At 42.3% G+C, this 25,516-nt stretch overlaps 1 protein-coding gene across 1 annotated transcript in view; it reads right to left on the bottom strand.

Annotated features, from left to right (window-relative positions):
- The window catches only part of ZFAND3 (zinc finger AN1-type containing 3), a 334,816-nt gene that overhangs the window by 11,682 nt on the left and 297,618 nt on the right, over positions 1 to 25,516 (bottom strand). Inside the window, exon 5 of the mRNA XM_045071246.1 lies at positions 17,078 to 17,245. Coding sequence (XP_044927181.1) covers positions 17,078 to 17,245 — 168 coding nt within the window. The remainder of the gene's footprint in view (positions 1 to 17,077; positions 17,246 to 25,516) is intronic.

Below are 25,516 nucleotides of genomic sequence, written 5' to 3'. Positions count from 1 at the left end.
ACTAGTGTTAGAATTATTCAGTGCTGGACTCTCCTTTTGTCTCACCCCATACTTGTCCCAGGGTTTAAAGCCCTAACCATACATGCCAACAACGTTGAAATTTCTCTCTCTGCTCCAGACCTCTCTCTTTGGAGCTCTATGCCTCTGGATCCCCTTATCTACTGGATATCTTGAATACCTTAGACTTAAGGCATCCAAAATGGAATACTTGCTACTTCTTCAGCAATTTGCTTCTCTTTCAGTGTCCCCCACTCTACTAAAAGAATGGGCTCACCCTGCTGCCAGTCACTCATGACAGAAGACTAGGTCATCACTGATATCTTCCTCATTCTTCAACTACCAAGTCCTGTGGATCCTATTTCCAAAAATCAAATTCCTTCTCTTCCTTCCATCTCTATCACTGCCACCCAGTCAAAGCCACCAGTATCCCTCACCAGGGCTACTATAACAGCCTTCTCTGGGTGGCTGACGACCTCAAATCCATCCAGCTCACAGGAGCCACAGTGATTCCACACACCCCCATCTCTGATAATCACACTCTTATTTAAACCCTTTAATGGTTTCCCAAGAAGGAAAGTCAATTTCACCACCTTCGCTCACTCTCATGCCTTTCAGCCCTGCCCACTGTACTCTTATGTTCTAGACACACTGCCCTAACCAAATTCTGGCTTCTTCGGCTTCAATGGCTTTTCCTCTGGAAGACCATCCTAGACCTTCAGACTAGTCTTGGGCCCTATTATCCACTGTTCATGGCATCCTGGACTTTTCCTTGAAGCACTGGTCATAACTATAATTGTAGGTATCATTTGTGTGTAATTTTCATTTAACTTATTTTCCTGTCTAGGTTTCATGAAAGCAAGGACCATACTTCTATAATTTAATGCCTCGAACAGTGGGTGGTTCACTCAGAATATTTCGACTGAATGATGGAGAGGTTAGTTACAGACAGACTGTTTTTGGTACCTCTGGGGTAAGTAAAAGCCTGTCAAGAGGTCAAGTGGCCAAATCCCATCTTCTCACCCTCACCTCTCTCAATAGTATGTGTCTCCTCTCCCTCTCTTATAGGATCCTCCCCTCAGCTTCTGTAGTATTCTGGAATATTCCTGATCTTCCTTCCACCTTGCCCGTTGCAGCAACCTGGAATCCTTTAATGGCCTCCCTCCTGAAACCACCAGAGAAAGTAGTACTCTTACACTTTCACATTTCCTTTTAAGTAAATCTCATCCAGACCCAAATCTTCAAGAATAGTCTAAATACTGATGCATCTGGAATTTAGATTTCAACCACAGATTCTTCCTCTAAACTCCCATATCCAACGTACTCCTTGAAAAAACCACTCAACTAGACTGGTTAACAGGAATCTCAACTATAACATGTTCAAAATAGAACTTTTAATCCTCTTGACTCCCTTATTGGCCGGTCTCCTAATCCTCCCTTCTTCTGTGAATGATGGCACATCCACATAGCTGCTCAACCAGGACTCCTTGATTCCTCATTCCCTTACTCCTCACACCAACTTTTAGTAGTCTCATTGGATTTATCTCTAAATGATGTTCTGAATCTGCTCTGCTTCTCTCCATCATCTGACAGCAAAGGTCCTGTGGGAAGAATGAGTACAGCATGCTGAAGGAAGAGAACAAAGGCCAGCAGGGCTGGGATGGAGTGAGACCAAATCTCCACCATGGTTAGCAAGAGCCCACAACGAGTTGCCCTCTTCTTCCTTTGCTGCCCTCCAAGCCTTCTCTTTCAGAGCAGTTAAAGGGATTTCTTTTCTTTTCTTTCTTGGTAACTGACTTGAGATGTACTTTTAAAATATTTGTTAATTAATTCCTGTTTGAATAGGTAATACATGAATATAACAGAAATTCAATTTGCATGAAATAATATTCAGCAAAAAGTTAGTCTCTCATCCCATTCTCTTAGTTACCCTCCCCAGAGGCACAGCTACCACTACTACCAGTTCTTATGTATTCTTGATAGTCTATGCACAAGCATTATGTTTATCTCCCAGAGGGACAGAAATGTAATACAAAATGTAAATCAGATCACACCACTCCTTTGCCTAAAACCCTTCAATGCCTTCCCACTACTTTCAGAGTAAAATTCTACGTCCTTACAAAGGCCTACTTGTCCCCCCTTCTAGTCCTGACTGCTTCTCCTTACGCACTCTACTTCAATCACAGGGGCCACCTTTCTGGTCCCAATCTGCCCAGTTGTTCCTGCCTCAGGCCATTTTGCTGCTGTTCTCTTGATCTGGGGCACTTTCCTCCTAGTTCTCTGAATAGTTCTCCTAGCTTTTCTGTATTAGCTCAGCTTTCACCTCCTCCAGATGCTAGCCTTCCCCCCACCCCCACTGCCACTTGCCCTTCTCATTCTGCCATCCTGTTATACCAGAGCACTTACTCCCATCAGGAAGTATCTCATTTATCTGTTTCCTTGTTTACTGCAACTCTCCCCCAAAGAATAAAAGCACCATGAGGTCAGGGGCTTTGTCAATTTTATTCCCTGCTTTTCCTCTAGAACTCACGTAAGTAAACTGAATAAATAAATAATTTGAGTCAACATCCGACTCATTAAAAACAGAAGAAAATTACTTCTAGCAATTAAAGAATATAATGCTGGTAACTTTGCCCCTCCCTACCACTCCTGGAGAGAGGAACACCATCACACATTCTATCTCCAATTACTTGGGTGAACAGAAGCACAGTGAGCACAATCTGAAACTATTATTGTCTGGCTTTGGATATTCTGTTTGCAGTAGCAGGTTTACTTTCCTAATTATGCTTTTCTATTGCCATTATTAATATTAGCCTATACTCCCTGAGCTCACTCTGAGAGGCAACCCAGAAATGTCCAAGATGCCATGGGATGCATCCTAGAGTTAAAACTTTGCTGTAACTCATGAGCACAAATGAGCTCAGTACAGATAATGAAGAACTGAACATCATCACCCAAATTCCCACTGATACTCATTTCCTACTCCACCCCAGCATTTTGGTCAATTACTCCAGATTCCGTGGAAAATTAATCCTGAGCTAACAATCTAGTTCAAAGGAAGAGCTGTTTAACTGATACAAGAGCATTAACACAAACCTGGCCCTTTTATCTGTAAATCTGGAAACCTTCCCTTCCCAGGTACACCTGTAACACTGCAGTGAGCCGCTCTAGAGAGCACACATCATCCCATATCTTAATCACAAGGATGCACAGACCCTGTTGTGTGCTGATGCAGAGCTTCTATCTCCCAGGGACCCTGGGGCAGACATGGTTCAAGAAGAGGAGCATGTGAGTGTGTGGAGTGGCCTGCTGCTAGACAGCATAATCCCGTGAGGAAGAGACTGGCTCAGTGCCTCAAGGCACAAGCGGGCTGCCAAAAGACAAGGCTGCCATTACCCAGAGGGATGTCTTCAAAAGCGGCAGCCACTGCCTGCTACCTCCCACTCTACAGCCCAAGAACAATCCATCTGCATCCAAGCAATATCTTGACTGTTATTTAGAAAATTTTGGTCATAGGGTGCATCTAACATCTGCACAACATGCTTGTCCCTGTGCCTCTGCAGGCCCCGAACACTGCTGTGGAGAACTCGCCAGCATAGCTGAAGGGGGCCTGGCTATATGCCGCATAAGAGAGCCACACAGGCCAGTGCCAGCTGCCTCCCAGTCACCCACCATGATACTGCATATTTCAGCAGGTACAAGAGCTGGTGAGGCCCCATGATCATGGACTAGGAGGCACCCAGAGCAAAGAGGGACACTCCTTGTCATCTCCTCCTTCCAACAATGTTCCAGGCACTGCGTTGTGGGCTGAGAATCAACTAGACAGATGGGCGGCTCTATCTCTCAACTCCACAGGTGACAACACAGAAGGAGAACATCCTTCAAATCTCAGGAAGAAAGAAAGAAGCAGGGGCACCCTCCCAAGCTCACACTACCCCTTGAGCAAATGCCGGCCGACTTCCTGCACCCATCACACCTCCATTTCTGCCCTCTAGTCCTTCTCCACTTCGTTTCCTTCCACTTTCTCTCCAACACCTTTCCCCAGCTCTTCTGTTTCTCGGGGTGCCCCAGTAGCTGTGGCTGCCCTGACACCTACTCTGACAGCAGAAGATGTAGCCTGCCGGCGTAAAGAAAGGCTTGGTGATGGTGGCGAGTATCCACACTGGGCGGCTTCCACGTGAGCACCTCTCATCAGTCTGCAAAGCACGCGGGAGAGGACTTCATCTCCTACTCGATTCCGCCTAACTCTGGACCAGGATGGGAATAATGTCTGTGGAAAGATGGAACTATTTCCTGGAGAAGCCAGCTGACCCAATTATTTTAGGCACTTCTCCAGTGAATTATAGGGTTGACTCATCCACCCTTTCCAATCTCTGGACACTGAATTCTGTTCCAACACTTCACAGTGAGTCTAGACTACTCCCACCTGCAGTGTGATAGCTCTTCTTCCATCAGCTTGACAGCGCCTTCTCTCAGCACTTACTCTCTGACTATCTAGCACTTGTGTGTTTGCAGTCTCTGGGTCTCATGCACTTCATGGGCCCTGTCCCACAGACACTCTCCCTCATGGCACTGAGTTTCAGAGACTGAACAGTTCTGGTGACATCACACACTGTCTGAGAGCTTACAACCCACAAACACTGTGATGGGACTCTGGTTAGTGGGCAGATGAACTGTGTGCTAAGGTGGACTTCTCTGTATCTGCCTTTCAGTCAATGATAATGCCTCCCAAATGCAGATTTTCTTTTGAGAACACTGGCTACAGTATCAACCAACACCACAAAGCTTGTGTGGCTATTTGTCACAGTCTTATTCAGGCTCATTGCCAGCAACATGATAGCAAAACTTGAAGTGGTAAGGCTTTCTTAGAGTCTGTATCTCCAGGGCCCACAAGCTGAGGAGTAAGGACTATCTTATCAAAGACTTGGTCTGCTTAGGTAAAAGCACTTTCCAGAAGCAGAAACAAACTCCACTGATATTGATCTCTTCAGAGGAAAGGTGCTATAGAAATCTCATCTAATAAATAAAGGATTCAGGCTCTAGTGTTAGGCTGTCAATCCAGCAAGGAAAAGAAGCTATCAGGCTCAAGGAGTCAAAAGTATTTATTGGTCATTTGTGCACTGTTTACAGAGCTCTATTCTAGGGGCTGGGTGGAGGAAAAAGAAAAGGAAGAGTCACAAGTTCCTGCCTTGAAAGACAGCTGGAGATGTGCAGAGAGGAAAACAGCTGAAGGACACAAGAAGCAAAGCAAGAAATCAACTGCAAATAAAATCAATACAACCCAGCTATGTGCAATAAATCGGGGGCACTGAGGAGAGGTCAACTGCATAAGGTATCCTGGAGGAGGTAAGTTTTCAAGGAAAATGAGGACATGAATTAGCACTCAGGAGAAACTGGAACATCCACATCAATAAGAATTAAGTGCCACCGTGTCTCATAATTACCCAGGCACAGTGGGAGACAAAAAGATGGCAACACTATGGACCCTGTCCTCCAGAAGCATCTTATCTAGATGCAGGGACAAGTAGTCCATGGAACACCACTGAAAAACAGTGCACTAGGATGACTCATTAACACCATCTCAAGAGGTTCTCACATAGTAGGCTGCCTACATTTGTACCACCCATTGTTCATCTCTGAACTGGGGGAGTGCTTAACAAATGGGCTAAGATCTATATGGTTGAAAATAAAGGTAACTCGGGCTGCTACTTCCTCACTGCTCAGAACGCCTGGGCCAGCAGTGGGACACAAACAGCGCAGGATTCTGGGAGCTCAACAAATCTGGGCTTGCATGCCAGGTGCTCCCTTAGTATTTCTAAGTTACTCAACCTCAAAGCTTATTTTCTCTTGCTATAAAAATGTAGTACCACTTTACAACAAAGCTTTTATCAGGGTCAAGTGATTTAACACAGAAGCAGGCATTCAGTACATAGCAGGTACTGGATAAAGCTGTCCTTTCTCCGGGGCGTCTGGGTGGCTCAGTCAGTTAAGTATCTGCCTTTGGCTCAGGTCATGATCTCAGAATCCTGGGATGGAGCATCATGTCAGGCTCCCTGCTCAGTGGAGAGTCTTCTCCCTCTGCCTCTGCACCCCTCTCCCCGCCTCGTGCTCACCTTCTCTCAAATCTTTTTAATAAAAGAAAAAGGTCTTCTTTTTCCTTCACCCAGAGGATCACAACTGCAGAGTTCACTCATTCAACTCAAACGTTTACTAGGCATGACTGCACTTCTACTACGGTAGGAGCCACCAAAGAACACTATATGACCCCTGTCCTCCAGTACTTATGGTCTAGAAGAACAGACAGTTTTAGCATGTTCTGCAAAGTACAGCAACAGAGGTCAACCATGGACTTCACAAGAGAGACTTTTTAGCAGTTTAGAGAGAAGGGTTTTTGTTTAAAAAGATACCCAGATTTTGTGAGGGCCCCATAAGGAAGACCGTGGAGACCCTGAGCCCACTCTGGCATTCCTATACCCACTCTAGTCCCCGATGTCCCGCAGCAGTTCTTTAGTCCCTATAGACAGACTTGCTACTGGAGGAACAAAGTGCTGGAAAGCCAACATCCCATGTTCAAATATCTGAAGAGCAGGCTTTCTCAAAGATGATTTGTGACAGAGGGCAGAGTAAGGAGGAATAAGGCATGTTCTATGAGGAGGCTGGCTTTGGGTCAGCAGTTGAAGCACTAGGCAATCTAAGCGGCCTGGCAATAAGACACACCACACTCCCTTCTGGGCTGAAGATGTGTGCGGCAGCTGGATTATGTGCCTATGCGGTGAATGTGTCAGTTTGGGGGGGGTGGGGCTGGAGTGGAACCAGATGGATAACTTCTAAGTTACTTAAGTACTTGGATTCTATGCCAGAGTGACAGGTTAGGCAGGAATGAGACAATGGTGTAGTTCTCTACAGGGATCTGTATCTCTGTGACCTCCAAAGTGCTTATCTTATTCATGTGTAAGATGAAGCACAGGTTTTATTCAAACACATTCATCCCCAAAGTTGAGTATTTAATTAAACCATAAGCTTATCAAATATTTTAAATTAGACCAAGTAGGCAACACTACCCTATCTGATAGTATATACGACTTGTCTGCTTTCCACCCCGTACCAATAAAAATTCAAGGCAGATAAAATTATGTAACAATAAATAATGCTAAGGTTTCCTACCTACCACTTACTCCTTTGGCCAAATATTCCATTGGGAAACCCTCAGGTTGCACATGTACCCTGGCTTCATGAATATACATGGAGACTGGCCCAGACATTCTCCCATTCACCCACTTGGGCCTGCCTTCAAATACTACTACAAAAGGGCTTTCCCCTAAAGATAACCAGTAGGCTCACCAGAGCACCACATTTCTGTGACTTCCAATTTTTCTTGTGTATTATTACTTAGCACTGTCTGGGCACCACCATAGGCCACACACTCTATTAAGGGCAGTGGGAAACTACAGAATAACACATAGGCCCGACCCTTGAGGATTTTAGAATCTAGCAGGAGAAAGGAGATCATGGGAGGAAGGCATATGAAAGAAAGAAAAAGAGTATGGAGTTAACTAGATCTGATATAAAGACTCTATGATGTGGATCACCTTACTTGATATGTACAGTAATTATATTTGGTCTTAAATTACCTTTCCATTTCCTATGGGGGGGAAATGAGCTATTAGGTATAAAGACAGTATATCAAACACTGAGGTATATTATAGTTACCTGAGCAACTGCACTTCTACTTTCTAAAGAAGCTCCCCCTTCTATCCAGGGATTGGGCAATGCCGGTCTGAGGCCCACATTTATCCAGAAGCCCTGCTCATGAGGGAACCTTAGTAAGAATCTACTCAGAAGACTGGAAGTGTCTATGAGTATGTATCTGCATACAGTGTACTGAACACAAGTGAGTTTAACTATGTACATTAAAGGCCTTGGAAAGGGAATTTCTTTGGCAAAACGTTGTGAACAATTTGTCATGGATCTGAAGGAAAAAAATTTTAAATCCTCTTATTTTGACTAAATACTACTTTAGGGGCACCTGGGTGGCTCAATCAGTTAAGCATCTGCCTTCAGCTCAGCTCATGATTCCAGGGTCCTGGGCTTGAACCCTGTATCAGGCCCCCTGCTCAGCTGGGAGTCTGCTTCTCCTTCTCCCTTGGCTCCTCCCACCCTGCTCATGCACATGCTCTCTTTCTCAAATAAGTAAAATCTTCAAAAATAAGTAAGTGCTACTTTATTTATCTCTACTACACCAACAGTCTAATTTGGCGACATTCTGCTGCAAGGAGTCCTGAGTCCTGAGCAAGGTTTTGGAGGCCAAACTAAGAGAAAGCAAAAACAGTCAGGTGTATTAACTCGAAGGAAAGACCAAGAAATCTTCTCGGTACTTCAGAAGACACAAGTGAGATTCAGTGGGGACAAGCAGACACCCAGGATGCATGATGAAGAGCTGTAGTTAGGAAGGCCCAAGACCTCCTGATGGGAGGGACACTGCTGTGAGCCCTCATATTGGGCAATCTCTTCAGTCCCTGAGCTTTCGAATTTCAAAGGCTGCAATCCTGAAATACCAGGATTTTGCAAACAGGTATAATGTCTGCATTATCACAGGTATAATGTGAGGCCAGTGGCAACCTTTCCGATCTCCATTTCCTCATTTATTGAAAAAAAGTGGGGTTGGATGAAATTACTGCTAAGGCTTCTAATCCTGGTGGTATGTGCTACCAGTATATATTTACACACAAATTTTTGTGACTGTGCCTTGTTGGTAAAAACATTTAATTCAAGCAAAGCATTTCTAAGCATCTCTCAAGAGTGGTTTGCTTTTACTACCTTGGGTCAGAGTAACCTATAGCATCTTGGGTGTCTGTTACGACACCGGCTTAATGAAAAGAAAAATAATCTCAGGTCGCAGGCTTTCCCCATTAAAAATGGATAGACATGTTACAGAGAACCATGCGCAAAGGGAATATGCTTCAACTATAGACAGAAATGAATTCAAGACATGGTAAAACTTTTTTTAAAACACAGTTTTGCTGATCTTTTTTAGGCCACATGGTAGCTCACCCTGGGCTATATCATCTGTTTTGAGGGAATGTATTTGAACATTTACTGTTTTCCTAGAATGCACTCAATAGCTACAACCATTAAGATTTGTCAAGGTTAAGGAGCAGAGGTGGGGAACAGCTCTTAAAAACAAAAACAAAAAAACTAGAACAGATGGGATGCCTGGATGGCTTAGGTGGAAGAATATGCAATTCTCTGAGTCTGAGCCCCACACTGGGTGTAGAGATTACCAAAAATAAATAAATAAAACTTTAAAAATATACAGCTAAATCATACTTAGTTGTAAAAGATGAAATTTTACCAAAGATCAGGGAAGAGGCAAGGAGATTCATTCTCAACACTTCTATTCAACGTTGTGGTAGAGGTCGTAGCCAGTGCAATGATTCAAGAAAAAGAAATGATAGGCATAAAGACTGAAAAGGCACTAAACTGTCTTTATATGCAATGACATGATCATGGATGTAGATAATCCTAAGGAATCTAGCGCTAATAAGTGAGTTAGCAAAGTTGCAGAATAAAAAAAATCATATGAAAAAACTGTGTTTTGAAGGGACAGAAAAGAACAATCTGCAAGTAAATATAAAAACTTCTGTTCACAACAGCTTCAAAAAATTAAAATACTGGGAATAAATTTAACAAACAATGAATATTTAAGTATGGACTCTTGATGAAGTAAGATATGAATGACCAAAAAATCTTATGAAAAAGACACTTAACATCAGTCATCTGGGAAATGCCTGATGGGAAATTAATACACCACCAGGAGAGGTAAAGTTAAATAAATGACAATATTAAATACTAACAAATTATGGGGAAACTAGAACCCTAATATACTGCTAACAGAATTTTCTTAAAATGCAGAATGTACACTGGTCATTCAACCTGGCAGTTTCACTTCTATATCTACCTAAGAGGAATTACAACATATCTCTACACAAAAACCTGTGTATGAATAATTTACAGCAGCTTTATTCAAAATATCCCCCAACTGGCAACAATCTAAATGTATGTTCACTGGCAAATGGATAAACTAATGTGATATTACCCATACAATGAAATACTACTCAACATTAAAGAGGAATGAACTACTAATATGTAACACTGTGGATCAATCTCAGAAACATGCTACTTACACAGACAAGACTGTGTGTGTGTGTGTGTACACTGTATGAATCCATAGTATTAAAATTCTAGAAAAGGCAAAATTATACCAAAACAGATCAGTCAGTGGTTGCCTTGAGGCTGGGAAGGGGACTGTAGGGACCGACTAGAAAGGGACACAAGGGAAGATTTAGAGGTGATTTAAAACATTCTAAACTCTGATTTTAGTGAGAGCTGTACAATTTAAATTTACCAAAACTCACTGAACTGTAAAACAGGTAAATATGGTATACAAATTCTATCCCAAAAAATCTGTTTAAAAAAAAACACCATGCACACTTTACTGGACAAAGAACTAAAACTATTTATTCTTGAAGCTAAAACAAAAGACATCAATAACTCATTCCCTTTCGTGATGATCCTTTTTTTCCCCATAAAGAAGTATTTTAGCAGGGTAACTTATCCAAACAGCTTTGATAAAATTATTGTGCTGTTATTGATGCTAAGATTAGACTACAGACGGATACCTGGAAATTTGCTATCCAGACAGAAAATTATTTCACTCTATGGGACAAGGGTCTCCTGGATCACCTTCCAATAGGGTAAGAATGTGACACAGGCTTCAGCAGATATGCTCTGCATATGTGGTCTTTTAAAAGTTCAGTCTTTGATGTCCCTTTGCTGGGGAGGGGAGCTCTTCAAGTTTCTGACTTCTCTCTATAGCCTTGTCAGCAGACATATGGTAGGCTGGATCTCTGAGACAGTGCTGAACTAATGGGCTAAATACATAGAGTCAGTGTTCAGTAAAAGGCTTGATTTGTTTTGCTCTAACATCTCAATGCGCAATTTACAGAGGAGCAGAAGAGGGACTAATCTGTTTGGTTTTAGACTAGAACTTTTATACATTAAAGATTAAATGGGGAATATAGATAGCACACTTTTGTTTAGGTAAAAGTATAGTGAGAATAAAAGTAAGAAAGTAGCAAAGGCAGAAAATTTTCTCAGACTATTTCTCAAGATTTCCAACTACCCTTAGCTCTCACATATACAATAATTCCCATCAAAGGTTTTTTGTTGTCGTTTTTTGCTGTTGGGAAAATGGACAGGACACCTCCTTCTCTTGAGCCATAGATAATACATACTCAGCTGCAGTCTTACAAGTAACGGAAAAACTTTAGCTTTTCATCGCCAGATTTAGCATAGAACAGGATCCTAAAGGGCTGGGGTCTTGGTGACCACACACTCTCTCTATAACACATGGCAGAGCACGAACTCACCACTCAATGGCAGTAATGATAATAATGAACCAACCAAACCAATCTCGGCATGATAAAAGATCTCAGGTGTTTCCCAGGATAGCAAGGTTTCCTGATGGATCCTGGCTAGAACTCTGTAATGGAATAAAGCCTTTAAAAGAACACAGACAGCCAAATTTTCTTTTAGAGACAAAGTGTAGACTGCCAAATCTTCCTGACAGGCTCAAGCCACATGTGGATGAGAGTTTAAGCAAAGGCACAGACACATGGATTAATCTCAGGTGATCTCTGGTGCTGGTGAAATGGACCAGCCTGGTAATTTCTTGTCACCAACACACCTCACAGTTACCACAGCTCCTTGGCCCACTCTGGAACCTTAGGGTATCACTATTCACTTGCTGTGCAGTCCTCTGTAGTGGCAGGGATGGCTGTGAAACAGGCCCATTTCCTTTTCACTTACTTAGTTCACATTTGTCCTAGACCATTCCTCTGAAAAAGATTCGTTAGCCTCCTGGGCTTTCCTCTGTGCTTAATTAAGAAAGAAAGAAAAAAAAAGTCCTATTAGATCCTGTTGACCATATTCAAAACCAATGACAGCGCCTCAGTGCAAACCAACATCCAAACCCTACAGCCTGGAGTATGAATTCCTACCGTCCCTTGTTAGTAGTCAACCCTAATCCAGCTGCACAGGGGTCACCTTCAGAAAACCATCTTTGCACAGGTAGTCCCTCTTTCCACACATCTAAATCCCACTCTTCCTTTAAAGCCCCAATTACTGCAGCCTACCCAGAGTCTTCTATAGTTGAAATTAATTTCTTGCTCCCCGTAGTCCTATAACACATGGCTTATACCTCAGTTAAAACTCTTATGGTAGGCCGCCCTGAATGCCAGCTGTTTCATGCCATGTATCTGCCTTCCTCACAGGCCCAGCAAATCCCTCTTGGAATGCATATTAAAGTCACCTCAGAGATCACTAGAAAAATGGCTGATTGCAGGCCTGGCCATAGGATAAGTACCAGATGTATTCAGAACACATCTTTTTTTTTTTTTTTTTAAAAGACTGATTTTTTTGAGAGAGAGAGAGAGTGTGTAACAGAGGGGGAGGGAGGGGCAGAGGGAGAGAGAGTCTTTAGCAGACTCCACACTGAGCATAGAGCCCGACTTGGGGCGCAATCTCAGGATCCTCAGAGATCATGACCTAAGCCAAAACCAAGAGTCGGATGTTTAACTGACTGTGCCACCCAGGTACCCCCATAACATATCTTATTATGCCATGGAGTAAGAAAACGCTCTGGGAGCAATTTGACTACCATAATAATTAAGTACAGTAATGAATTACAAACCACTGAAAAAAATATAAAAAGCCCATGAGCCCATAATAATAATAGATAAATAAATGGGGGAGAAGGGTCCTCACAAAAGAACACTGAATGCCAAATGAGAAATGTAGTAGGAGGGCTGGAGTTAGAAAGATTATCATTCTGCAGTCATCAGAGTAAAGACTGGTTCTGGCAAGAATCATCAATGGATCCTAAATTTAGGAGACATGTTTGATGATGAGCAGGATTGTGACATGGTCATAAACCGTTTTCCCAAAGAATGCTCACTAGCTACACGGTCAAAACAATAACTACAGAATGGGGAAACTGGACAACACTCTGACTTGGGTGAGTGAATTAAAATTAACATCTACAATGAGGGGAAGCCCTGAGAAGGGCACATGACTTCAGAGTAGTCTGTCTGGGGATAAATAATCTGAATATAATCATGAAGAAAGTTGTTAAACATGCACGGGCCTACTGGAAGGCGGGAGGGCAGAAATCTGTGTTTTGCCACACCTTCCATATGGTCCTGATGCCCACTCCAATTTGAAACCATTGACCCAGACTATGAGTTCCTACATTCCATATTTCTAGATCCTATATTCCCCACAAAACCTAGCAAAATGCTTCATGCATAGTCCCATCTCAATAAATGCTTGAAGAATTCAGTTCAACAATGAATGAGAATGCAAAAAATGACCACTGAAGCACCTGGAGAAGAGAAACTACTCTGAAGGGCGAAAGTATCTCTCCTGAGTTTCTAAAGTGAACATAAAATTTATTTTGAAAGCACGAAAAGGAAGCCAGATTACTTAGGTTGTTAGTAAAAGCACTGCTGTCCCAAAAGGGAACATATCAGCTTAGAGTTTAAGTCACACTCAACTAAAAACAGGTGATACTTATGCAAGCTCTTAGACTGATATTTAAAAATTAATTCTGTGGTTCTGGATAGCAAGGCACAGCGATTACGAAGCCATGCTGCGTGTTTCATGCAAGATCGGCTTGGAGAACACAGCCTTCACATGGCTGTGATGCAGCCCAGATCTGATGAGGATGGCCAGATTTCAGAACATCCTCTAGGTGGCATTTTCAGAGATAAAACTCCTGTAATGAGAATGAGCTGATCAATTTGCCTACTGAGTAGAAAATGAAACAAATAAATCCATTTTTATGCAACTGTTTTCTATCTTGAGAAGTTAAACTGTTGAAGATACTCTGGGATGCAGGCTATCAGCCCAGCCTCACCACACGCCTTTTCTAATTGGCACCCTGAAAGATTTCACAGGAAAAGGGTGTTACTTTGGTATTGTTGATTTAAAGGTTATCTAGTCACAGCAAGGCAGAGGAGAATTCATCTTCAAAATTCACCTCCTCATTGAAAGCCCATGGAGTATCTTGGCAATTAACAATTCCTATCACCTCTAGCTGTTCCCTATGTGAGAAGGCTCAAACTCGCCTTACAAATTGCTCTTTTGAAGATCAAAGGCAAGCTGAATGTGTCTGTGTGTGCTCTCGATGAGACTGTAATTTAATGGAATTTTTAGAAAAGGCTTGCTAGCAGTGTTTGGATGACAGCCCTGAGGCGGAGGATTCAGGGGAGCTTGGCCACTCTTCCCTTTGGTGCGTCTTCCCTGTCTTTAATTGGCACCTCATTAGAAATTAATGAAAATGACATCCTCTGTTCTTCCTGCTCTAGGCATCGAATGCTACAAAAAGGCCCATCACAATTCATAACACATTCAATTTATATAGCAATGGCTCTTAAGCATTATTTATGAGATGTGAATTTCTTGTCAGCAGTTAATAACCTGTACAGACTGGAAGGGGAATGGAAAAAGATTGTGAATATATATATTAAGAAAAAGATTTTCTGCAGTGGAGAAGTGTTCTGAGTTCAAACTACCTTCCCGAGTCTATACTTCCTATAGTAAATTACCATACTCTACTGCAGTCCCAAATCTTTCAGGGCAGTCCAACGTCTCTTCAACACTCCATGCATCCTCAAGGAAATAATGACACAACTCCCCATTTCCTAGAGAGAGCCAAGCAGACAGGCAGGAGGAACACAAGAGCTATTTGTCAAAGATCTGTCCCAGAGGTGTAAGTTCCCACTGCTGTCCTTCATCTTTTAAAATGTGGCAGCAGACTCTCATTTTTCTGGGCACATAAGTGTAACAGTCTCAGTGGGCCAAACTGAACTCCCTGCTCTCTCTAGGAAGGCTACATCTGGAGAGACTGCAAAAAGCTCAGGGCTTTTTTTCCCAGCATTAAAATCAAATCTCTCTGTAAGTAGACCCTAAGAATTGGGCATAAACCAAGGGATTATGTGTTAGTTCATTTAAAAAGAATGCATGTCTATGATAAACCTAACAGTTACTTTAGAAATCCAGCCTCCTGTGTAGAACACAGTAGAATAATCTGAACTTACCAGCGACAGTCAACTGGGTTTCACTTAGGAGCATGTGAAATCATCTAACATGTATTTCTAGATTTTATTCTGCTGGGTGCTTAAGACTATGGGCACTTTGGTGGTTTGCATCAAAGCTGAAGTATAAACTGGCATGCCTGGTTACACCACCCTTGCATATCTCAGTGCTGAACTGTGAGTTCTCACTCCCTGCCTGACAAGGACAGGAGGGCATCAGCCACTGCCAGAGGCAAACGACACACTTAATGGATCAGCTGCTTGATCCACGAGGGCAAATCCTGTGTAATACCCAGGATTCCATTACTTCCAAGAAAGAAACAAGAATGTAAGGTACAGGAAAATCCCATGATTCTAATTTGGTAACAACCAAGGGCATGTGTTATAAAAGCAACCGGCAAAATGGTCAGTGGGCTTCACAACACTAATAACAGACTGAACACTGAAACCAGCCCCCTCCAATGGTTTGTGCAAAGACCAAAGCAAGCACTTGCAGACTTTAAAGAGGAAACAAACCCTTCAATATGGGCAAGGCTGGTTAGCCACCATGCCCCAGAGTTTGCTCAGCTGACCACAGTATTCCTTCCCTATCTCACCGAGTGTTTAAGATTATCTGGCAGGGTTGATTAGAACGTAGTTGAAGAATAAGGTTCTGGGCTCTCTTGGGCCATGCCACATCCATGAACACAACCAAAGCTGCTGTGAGCCTCTCCTCCCACCTTTTTTCCTACCTTTCTTCTTTACACTTCCACACAAGCAATTAACAAGATAACTAAATGCCAAGCTAAAACAGTAAAAACTGGTCCAGGGGACTTCCCATGCTACAACAAACAGATTGCTGGTCTTGACAGAAACAGGAGTTCCAACTTTGCTTCCATGAGAAGCTGGTACATCTTCCTTTCCTTCTCATTTCCAACAGGGTAAATAACTGAGGCATGGGAGAAGCAATGGGGGCCTCTTCGGGAGATGAGAGATTTTGAGTTCCTGATTTTCCAGCTGCTGAGAGAACCATCCAGTCCTGCCTGTCAGCATCAATACCTGCAGGGTGTCTATGACTGTCCCAGGGGAAAAGGAGGCTTCTAAATCTTACTCCTAAGGACAAAGAACATAGGATTCTCAGTGTGAGAGCCACGTTTCCAGATCTGCCTGATGACAGCTCTGTCCCACAGAACAATTTTATAATACTAAGCGTTAAATCAGGGAATAAAAACAGGAAAACTAAGTCAGCCTAAATAATGCAGCTACACAATTTTGCTTCTATAGGACATGATGTGTTCAAAGGAAGAGAAAGAATTGGACTAAGCTTTGTTCTGCTGTGGGCAGGCATAAAGTTTTAAAACACATCCCTGGGCAGCAATTCGGAGAGCCAGTATTACACTGGATAACACAGAAGGAGTGTTACTTTAAAGCTATTTGAAGGGGTTAAACAACAATGAATTATGGTTCAAAGAAATAATTTTCCAATCAAACTTTCACTTAAAAGGGTAACGGGGGAGAAGAGTTTCCATTTATTCTACATACTAAGATACTCATTCAAAATTAATTTAATATCTGAATTTTATGACACATATCTGAGAATTTCACTGGTTTGGTTAATTTCTAAGTAAGTCATCAATGAGCAGGAACCAGAGTAATACACGGTAGGGAGAAGCTGAAAGCAGTAACCAGTGACAGTGCAACTCTAAAGTAGTAAGTGTAAGAGAAGCGGGAATGTTTTTGTTTTTGTTTTTGGTGGGCGTGAGAGGAAATAAAGGGCATTTAGAAGGAAGACTCCCTCACTCCTGTTTTCATAAGCTCCAGCCCCATGGCTTGCAGGGAGGCACTCAGAAGAATGAAGGACTTCAGCTTCTTGAGAAGAATTTCCACAGCTAGAGCAGGGTGTCAAGGACACAAATCCCTGTCACACCACTGGGGGCGATGCTTACCGCAGCGGCAGGATCCCAATTCCTGCTGCACCAGCTCCAGTTTGGTTTGGCACTGGAAGCACCGACGTCGACTCTTCTGTTTAGATCGGCTGGTTTCCTCAGGTCGTTCGGTATTCTCCAGTAGTCGTGCCCGTTTCACTGGCGAAGCCTCATTCTCAGACTGTGAATCTGACCAAAACAACACATTTGGGGATCAGGGTTAGTGCCTGGCCTGCTGAGCACAGCTAATTAATAATATACTGCAAGCCACTCTAATGCCCTCTTTCAGGAACTGGACTTGTGTGAGCAACAGCCAGTCCTGCCTCGCCTGGTTTATGCTGCACAAACTGTGACAAGCACATACCTGTAGGGCAGACTTATAACAAGCGAGGTCTGAGCTAGAGAGGAGGTGGGCTGACTCAACAAAAATCAGTACTATGCTGTTGTTTTTAAAAACAGGGGTTGCTTTGAGGAGACCATTCAAGCTGGATCTGGGATCCTCTTCTTGTCTGTGCCTCTTCTTCGGGCCCTGGCAGCTCACTGCTTGCATTGGTTATTTACTGCTTCTTAGAGACCTGCTTGTCCTCAAGTAGACTATAATTGTTTAGAAAAGGGATTAAGCCTAATATTTCTTTTCATCATCATGCTTATTAGCACAATTATGTACCCGATGCAGTATTTGATGGGTGATCCATAACCTATGAAATCAGGTTCTGCTGTTGAAAATTATTTCAATTTTATTCAGAGTAAAGGAGCATCCTTGATTATTCACAAGCAAGCTGTCCGTCCCAAGGCCTCCACTGTGGAGTGCTACAGAAGCAGCGCTCTGCACAACCACCCTGGCTGGTGCCAAACTGGTGTGTGGAGAAAGGGGTAACGTGTGACAACTCGTATTGTGTAGAACCTTAATAAAGTAACTAAAATGGAATAAAGTTCCTGACATAGGCAGGCTGTAAATTACTCCTGCCGTCGAGGGGGTAAAAAAAAGAAGAAGAAGGGCACAGAATACTCCACTCCATATTCTTGGACTTGCTGCCACTGTGGCATACTTGAGATGTACCTCTTGCCAAGGTTCCAAAGGGGTTTGTGCTAAACCCTCTCTGGAAGGAGTCTCCTAAATGATTTTTGTCAAAACAGATAGATCCAGATCCCACCACTTTTCACCCTTCCACCACTACCATCCTGGTCCAAGTTACCACTATCTCACATCCAGCCTAATATAATAGCCTTTTAACTAATGAGCCAAATGATACTGTTAAAAATCAAGTTAGAATCACTTCACTTCCCTGTTCAAAACCCTTTTATAGCTCTCCTTTGTAGAGTAAAAGTTCAAATATCTACTACAGCACTCACAAGGCCCTGCATGATTTGCCCTCCTCTCTGCTCTCTTACCTCTGCTGCTGTTCTTTCCCTCTACTCCATCAACACTAGCCTCCTGATGGTCTCCTACTTCAGGACCTTTGCACCTTCTGTTCCAATTGTCTAGGACTTGTTACCCAGATCTACATGGATCTCATCTCTTTTAAGTCTTTTTTTTTTTAAGATTTTATTTATTTATTTGAGAGACAGTGAGAGAGAGCATGAGCGAGGAGGTGGTCAGAGAGCAAAGCAGACTCCCCATGGAGCTGGGAGCCCCATGTGGGACTCGATCCAGGACTCCGGGATCATGACCTGAGCCGAAGGCAGTCGTCCAACCAACTGAGCCACCCAGGAGTCCCTCTTTTAAGTCTTTTTAAGTCACATTTTCAACATCCTTTTCTCTGCTCACCCTATCTAGACTATTCATGTTCCCTTCCCCTAGCATGTACCCTCCTCCCAACTCCTCCCTTTTATTCCTCCACAGGACTGCACCTTTTAACATTATCCTCACGGAGGATATAAAATTCTGCAGGGCAGGAAGTTTCACCTGCTTTGTTCATAATCTGCCTACAACTCAATAAATATTTCTCAGATGAATGAATCTTCTCCTAGGCAGTTCTGATTTTTCTACTTAAAGTGGCCCTCGTGAGAAGCAGCACACTGTTGGATGTATTTCAGTAGAGGCTTTGTACCTCTCTTCCCCAGCCCCTCCGTGTGAAGACGATGCAGGTCACTAGGGAACACTCACTGCCCCGACACTGAAGATACAAATAGCCCTGCCCCCCACTCAGTCCAGCACACTGTGCACTGACTTATGGAAGGCACACACCATTCTTACCAATTGTAAACTTCATTTTTCATCTCATTTAGTTCTTCCAGTCCTACATGACATTTTCCCCCAATACAAACCAACTAAACAAGGCCTTTGATGAAAACAATTGAAAGCAAGTTCAGCCTATTTCCCAGCTCTGCTGAGCGAAGCTGTCCAAACCCAATCAGTGTGATGACTGAGGCAGCCACAGACAGGACCCCTTCCCCTACAACAGCAACAAGCAACAATCTAAATGTAAATCATTACAAAGCAACCAGCCCAAAGGAATTCACTTCATATGAGCTAGAGTGCTCTCTGGGGGAGGTCTTTTTTCACAAACCAGCAATGGCATAATTTGTATTAATAGCTCTATTTAGACACACTTAAAAAAAAAGAGAGAGAGAGAGAGAGAGAAAATTCTAGAGTAAGAGCCATAACAAAAAAAAAAAAAAAAATAGTCTCTGCTATGAGACAAGGTCCTAAATGTGGAGCATCCATAAGAGAAATTATCTCCCAACCCTGGGGCATGGGGTGGGTGAAGAGATAGAGGAAGAGAGGAGTCCACACCAAGAAGGGGAGGCTGTTGAAACCTCTGCATTATTAATACTGTTAAAATCCAGACGGCTTTTGACATGATGCCAACATGCCTCTAATGTAAAAGAGGACCACTCAGATCCTAACCCTTTCCTTCACAACACGATCTGATAGAACAGAGCATGTGTCTGGAAATACAGAGTCACATTCAAAGCTGTTTTCCATATGACTCTGTCCCAAACTGTCAAACGCGCTATCTATCCATCCCCATTTTTTTTTTTAAAGATTTTATTTATTTGACAGACAGAGATCACAAGTAGGCAGAGAGGCAGGCAGAGAGAGAGAGGAGGAAGCAGGCTCCCTGCCGAGCAGAGAGCCCGATGCGGGGCTCGATCCCAGGACCATGGGATCATGACCTGAGCTGAAGGCAGAGGCTTTAACCCACTGAGCCACCCAGGTGCCCCTATCCATCCCCATTTTTAAACAAACTTTTGCTAAGGAGAACATGTTCTTTTAGCATGGCAATACTATCCATAGCTAACTATTTTCAAATAAGCACTGGAGGGATATGTCAGAAAATATTGTTCAATGTAGGATTCCTAAGATTGGGAAACAGAATTCGTATATATGTAATCATAAACATCTCTTGTCATTAATTGTAATCATCACTGGTCATTATCAAACAAGCCACTTGATGGGAAACCCAAATGTTAGAGGAGGCCTGTGTTTTCCATTTCTAATTTCTTACTCTAATCTCATGCTGAAATTTCCCTTTCCTCATCCCACATTTTATATTAAGACTCTGAGTTATTTGTTCTGGTAGTCAGGAGGTATATGACATTCCAGAAATTATGGGTCCTAAGGGTGTTTTATGTTGCTGCTAACAGCTTCTAGGTGCACTGCCTTGGTCATCCTAAAAGACCACTGAGCCCTAGTCAGTTCTCTAAGAGTCAATGTCTAGGCATCTGGACAAGTCTAAGACCAAAGGCATCCATGGATAGAAAGACAGAACTATGAGAAGCTGTCCTCAATGATTCTAAACCAAAACAGATGAAAAGTGGTTCAGAATGTGTTTTTTTTTTTTAGAATCAAGGAACTGTTCCTAGACATTAAGAGAGCTACGACTTTTACATTCTGGAATATGCCCACTTAATCTTCACTCAGTCAATGGTCTATTAAATTGAAAGGAATCCCTGTGCCTTCTAATGCTCCCTGCCACATTTTTCTTGGGGGGAGGGGAACCACATGCTACTATCCAGGAAGATGACTGTGTTATATATAACTTCTTAGAGAAGCAAACCATTCCTAACATTTTTTCACAAGTCAACTTATTGTTTTAATTAGTAGCTAATGAAATAAATAGTGGTCTACAGGATCACCATCATGTCTGCATAAGAAATTTACATCTCCTGTGCTAATTACCTAATGAAACTTTGTGCCATGTGGTGAGCTCTCTAAATAAGAGAAACAGATGTCCAGGGCAGGGAATCTAATTGCTTAATAATGAACTAAATAATTCAACTATTTGATTATAAATTCTATGTGAATTTAAAAAAAGACTACCAGAAAGAGAAGATCCAAACATGGTCAACACTAAAGGAATCCTCATCTACTCTCCATAATTGAATAAATTAAACTTTGATTATTCACTTTTTGCCCACAAACATCACTCCTGTTGCCGTGATGCATTTTCAATTTCCTCAACAATGAGGGTAACACCCAACAGTCTACTTGCTTAATCTGAACTTGGGCAATAAGGGTTAAACACGGAGAGAAAGGTGAACAGAAATAACTCTTACATGCAGCTTCAACTGTCAGAAGAAACCCGTCCTTGCAAGGAGCATGCTCATTAGCAGCAGGAAGAGCTGGAGTGGCAAGCTAGAAACTGTTTCCACCCCAGGAGTTAAGAGTGACTTCTAATTAAGGTCCTTTATAAACGGCCAACAAAGCACATTTTTTCCCAGTATGCTCTTTCTTGAGGGCATAAATCTAGTCTGCATATACCCACACAAGAGCTGCCATACCCCCATGCTGGGTTCATAGTTCTTGGTACTCACCAGCTGCCCATTTCCTCTGCCTATGCTTAACAGAACGAGAGAGATCTCATATCTGATCTTCTAAGTCTAAGAAAAGTTTGATCAAGAATCATAATGTGATCACATGAGAAAGGAAAATCTTAAGATAAGGTACTTTACCTACCAGCTCCTTAGGTTTGAAGGTAACCACTGCTTAATTTGTGACAGAGAAACAAGTACAGAGATTTTTAAAACACCCATCTTCTGAGGAGGGAAACTCTTTTAATTGTACTTTCCTAGCCAATCACAGAAAGTGGTGGTAAGACTCTCAATTTAGGAACACAGTTTAACTGGAAAGCTTGACTGGAGACAACAAACAGAGCTACTTCTTTTAAAATTCTGTTTTGTCTCTGACAGAAATTCACATTTGTTCCTTACTGTCACTGTTCTTGTCTTTATTACTCATGTTCTCTCCTGAAAATTTCCAAATAAATTGTGTCAGGCCTGTCAGAGTTGAATCCCAATCTCTCTTAATCTCCCATCACTGTGCAGCTGGCAGGAGGCACACACCCTGGGCTGCTAACCATGACTGTGGCCTTCTGACATCTCAGGCAGGCTCTTAGCCTTCTGGACAACCCAACACTCACAATTTAGAATAGGAGAATGGGAGAAGCAAAGTGGCAACAAAGAGAGGGAAGCCTTCCTCATTCACTTCACCCACACCTTCCCTCACCTGTAAGAAAGAAAGATGAATCTATTTAATCTCAGGCTGCATGACAGCTTTTGAGGCACTCAATCAGTTTTTTTAGAACCTATCACAGTCTTGACAGATTGACATTTATGATCCCAACAGCCTGTGCAAACATCAGTAAGAGCAATAATTAATGAACCCTCACACATCACACTGCTGCCTCTCCTTCGACCATTTAAAAGGAGCTTAAGCTGCTAAAACCTCTGTCCATGAAAAACACCACACTCTCACTGGAAAAACTGATAAAACAGACCAAAAAAATGTTTTATAGGTACTTTCTGTTTCTCATACTTTGCTTTCAGTGTGTGCAGGGATTAAATTCATCCTCTCCTGAGACTTCAGGAGGAAAAAAAACACAACTCATCATTACCCACTAGACACTGTTTCCCCACTTTGTTCAACTGGCATTTCCCCCTTCTTTCTTATTTTCCTAATGGCCCTAAAACAATTCTGGAATGATACATCTGTTAAAAATACACGGACATCGGGGCACCTGGGTGGCTCAGTTGGTTAAGGCACTGCTTTGGCTCAGGTCATGATCCCGGAGTCCCAGGATCGAGTTCCGCATTGGGCTGCTTCTCCCTCTGACCTTCTCCTCTCTCATGTTCTCACTCTCTCTCAAATAAAAATAAATAAAATCTTTAAAAACACGGACATCAAAACATGGCCAAAAAGTAGTTCAAGTGTTCAGAAAGGGCTGATGATTAAACTTTTGTGGGGAATGCCTTCATATATACTTGATACATGACATGGAGGTGAATGTGGCTTGAAATACACCAGCGATGCGGTCTTCTATCATAACCATTTTAAAGGTCAGTTGTTCTCAGACTGCCAGGAAGTACTATTCTTAAGCATTAATCCCTCTACTCTCCATTCAGCTCCACTCCCATCCCCCTGTTATTTTCTCTGGCTCTCTCTTTTACTATTAGAGATACCTGAGGTTGGTCTCCCTCACCATCACAACCTCAAGACAGGAAACAAACCTCTGACTCTTCCTCCCTGCTGAGAACACAAGACCGGGAGACCTGAGGTAGCTGATGGGTGGAGCTGACTATGGGTGGGAGTGCACCTGGACTTTTGGGTTCTCTGTCCTCAATCTGCTAACAGATACATGGCATCAGAAAGCTTCCTGAGGGTAACTGTATCATCTAATGGTCTGATTTTGGTTGTCATGACAGCAATGCAAAAGCTGCTTCTGCAGGGACTTTTTTGGTTAGAAGATAGCTTAAAGAGCAGCAAAACACATGGAAGCCATGAGTCATGATAATTTGTACCCATGTGGGAGAGGATTACCCACAAGCTCCAAAGGCATGTTTTTGTTTTGTTTTGTTTTGTTTTTCCAAAGGCATGTTTTAAAGACTAGAATCAGTTTTCTCCCTTCCCCAAAGCCCACCTTCACCTCTGATTCCTGCTGGACAGGAAGCTGGAAGCTGATTTTGGTGGCTCATCTTGATACCAGAAAAAAAGCGCTTATGAATCATCAATGGATCAACTAGGAAAAGCTAATACACTGTGAAGAGAGCACCTCTCCATTACATGAAACAATTAAATAAAACCATGGCACCAGAGCCCAAGAGTTCCAAAGGAAGCAGTTATCCCTCAAATGTTCTTTCTACTCTGTATGCCTTTTCTTTCTTTTTCTTGCCTATTGTACTGGCTAGGCTTTCCAGCATAATGCTAAACAGGAGTGTTGAAAAGGACACGCTTACCTTGTTTCCAACTTTGGGAGGAAAATATTCAGCTCTCACACAGCTTTTCATTTTGAAAAATTTCAAACACACAGAAAAATTCAAAAGGTACACCTGTGCACATTCCATTCAGGTTCAACAACTGTTAATAACCCATCCACACTGTTTTCTCTCTCCTCTCCGTTATTTATGCTCCCCCCCAAAAGCATATGAAAATAATTTGCACATAACAAAATACTTAATACATACATCTAATATAAGGGCATTTCCTGCCATGACCAAAATATCACACCTAAGAAAATCAAGAACAATTCCCCAATGTCATCTAATATTCAGTCCATATCCAAATGATCTCCATTGTTCTCAGAGGCATGTCCAATCAAGTTTCATGTGCTACATTTGGATCTTATGTCTAAGTCCCTTTAAATCTAGGACAGTACGCCCTTCAAAGTGTATGTTTTCTTTCACTGCTCGTTCCTGCCTTCAAATGTCCTAGACTTTTGAACAGTCCTGGTTAGTTTTCCTGTGGAATATACCATATTCTAGATTCTTTGTCTACTTATCTGTTTTTAATGGTATAATTTAACTTAGAAGAAAGGAGATTTTTCATTGTGTATCTCTTCTGTTACATATTCAGAACCAGAAATTAAGCACTTCCAGCAGGCACCTGACAGATCCACATGGCTACAGGGTTGGCACAAGTGAGGACAGGTTAAAAAAATCAATCAGCCCAGTTTGTACTGCACTTTGGCAGAGAGGGGAAGTATGCTCTTCCGCTTTCCCACCACACCCCTGCCACATACTGGACATCAGAATATAGTTCATCCATGCCAGGGAAAAGAATGGCTGTTTAGGCAAACATTAGAAGATGAGCTAGCTCCAAGTGCTTTAGCCAATGATTTCTTATAGACAGAGGGCATTCCCTGTGACTAAAGTTAGGACCAGACGTCACAAGTCATTCCTCCAATCATTTCCTTTCCAATAGCTTCTTGGCCTTTTTCTGATCGCCCTTCTTTTCCTGACTGACTATACCATTGCTAATTATTACTACAAGACATCTCTTCACCACTAAATCACTCAACTTTTTTAAAACTCTTCCTTATTTTACACGTAAGGAAAAATTTCACCAGATTAAAAACCATAAAACAAAAGCCCAGGAAAATTCATTTACAAAAACAATCACAATCTCATGAAGTACAATAATATTTTCAGTTTATCCGATCTCCTCTATTTAGGCCTTAAGATTAATGACCACTCTGTTCAGAGCCATGAAAACAGCCAATATTTGATTTATTATTTCTC

The sequence above is a fragment of the Mustela putorius genome, unplaced genomic scaffold, assembly GCF_011764305.1.
Source record: "Mustela putorius furo isolate JIRA1106 unplaced genomic scaffold, ASM1176430v1.1 tig00003983_pilon_pilon_pilon, whole genome shotgun sequence".
Lineage (NCBI taxonomy): Eukaryota > Metazoa > Chordata > Mammalia > Carnivora > Mustelidae > Mustela > Mustela putorius.
This window is presented reverse-complemented; position numbering and strand designations above follow the sequence as displayed.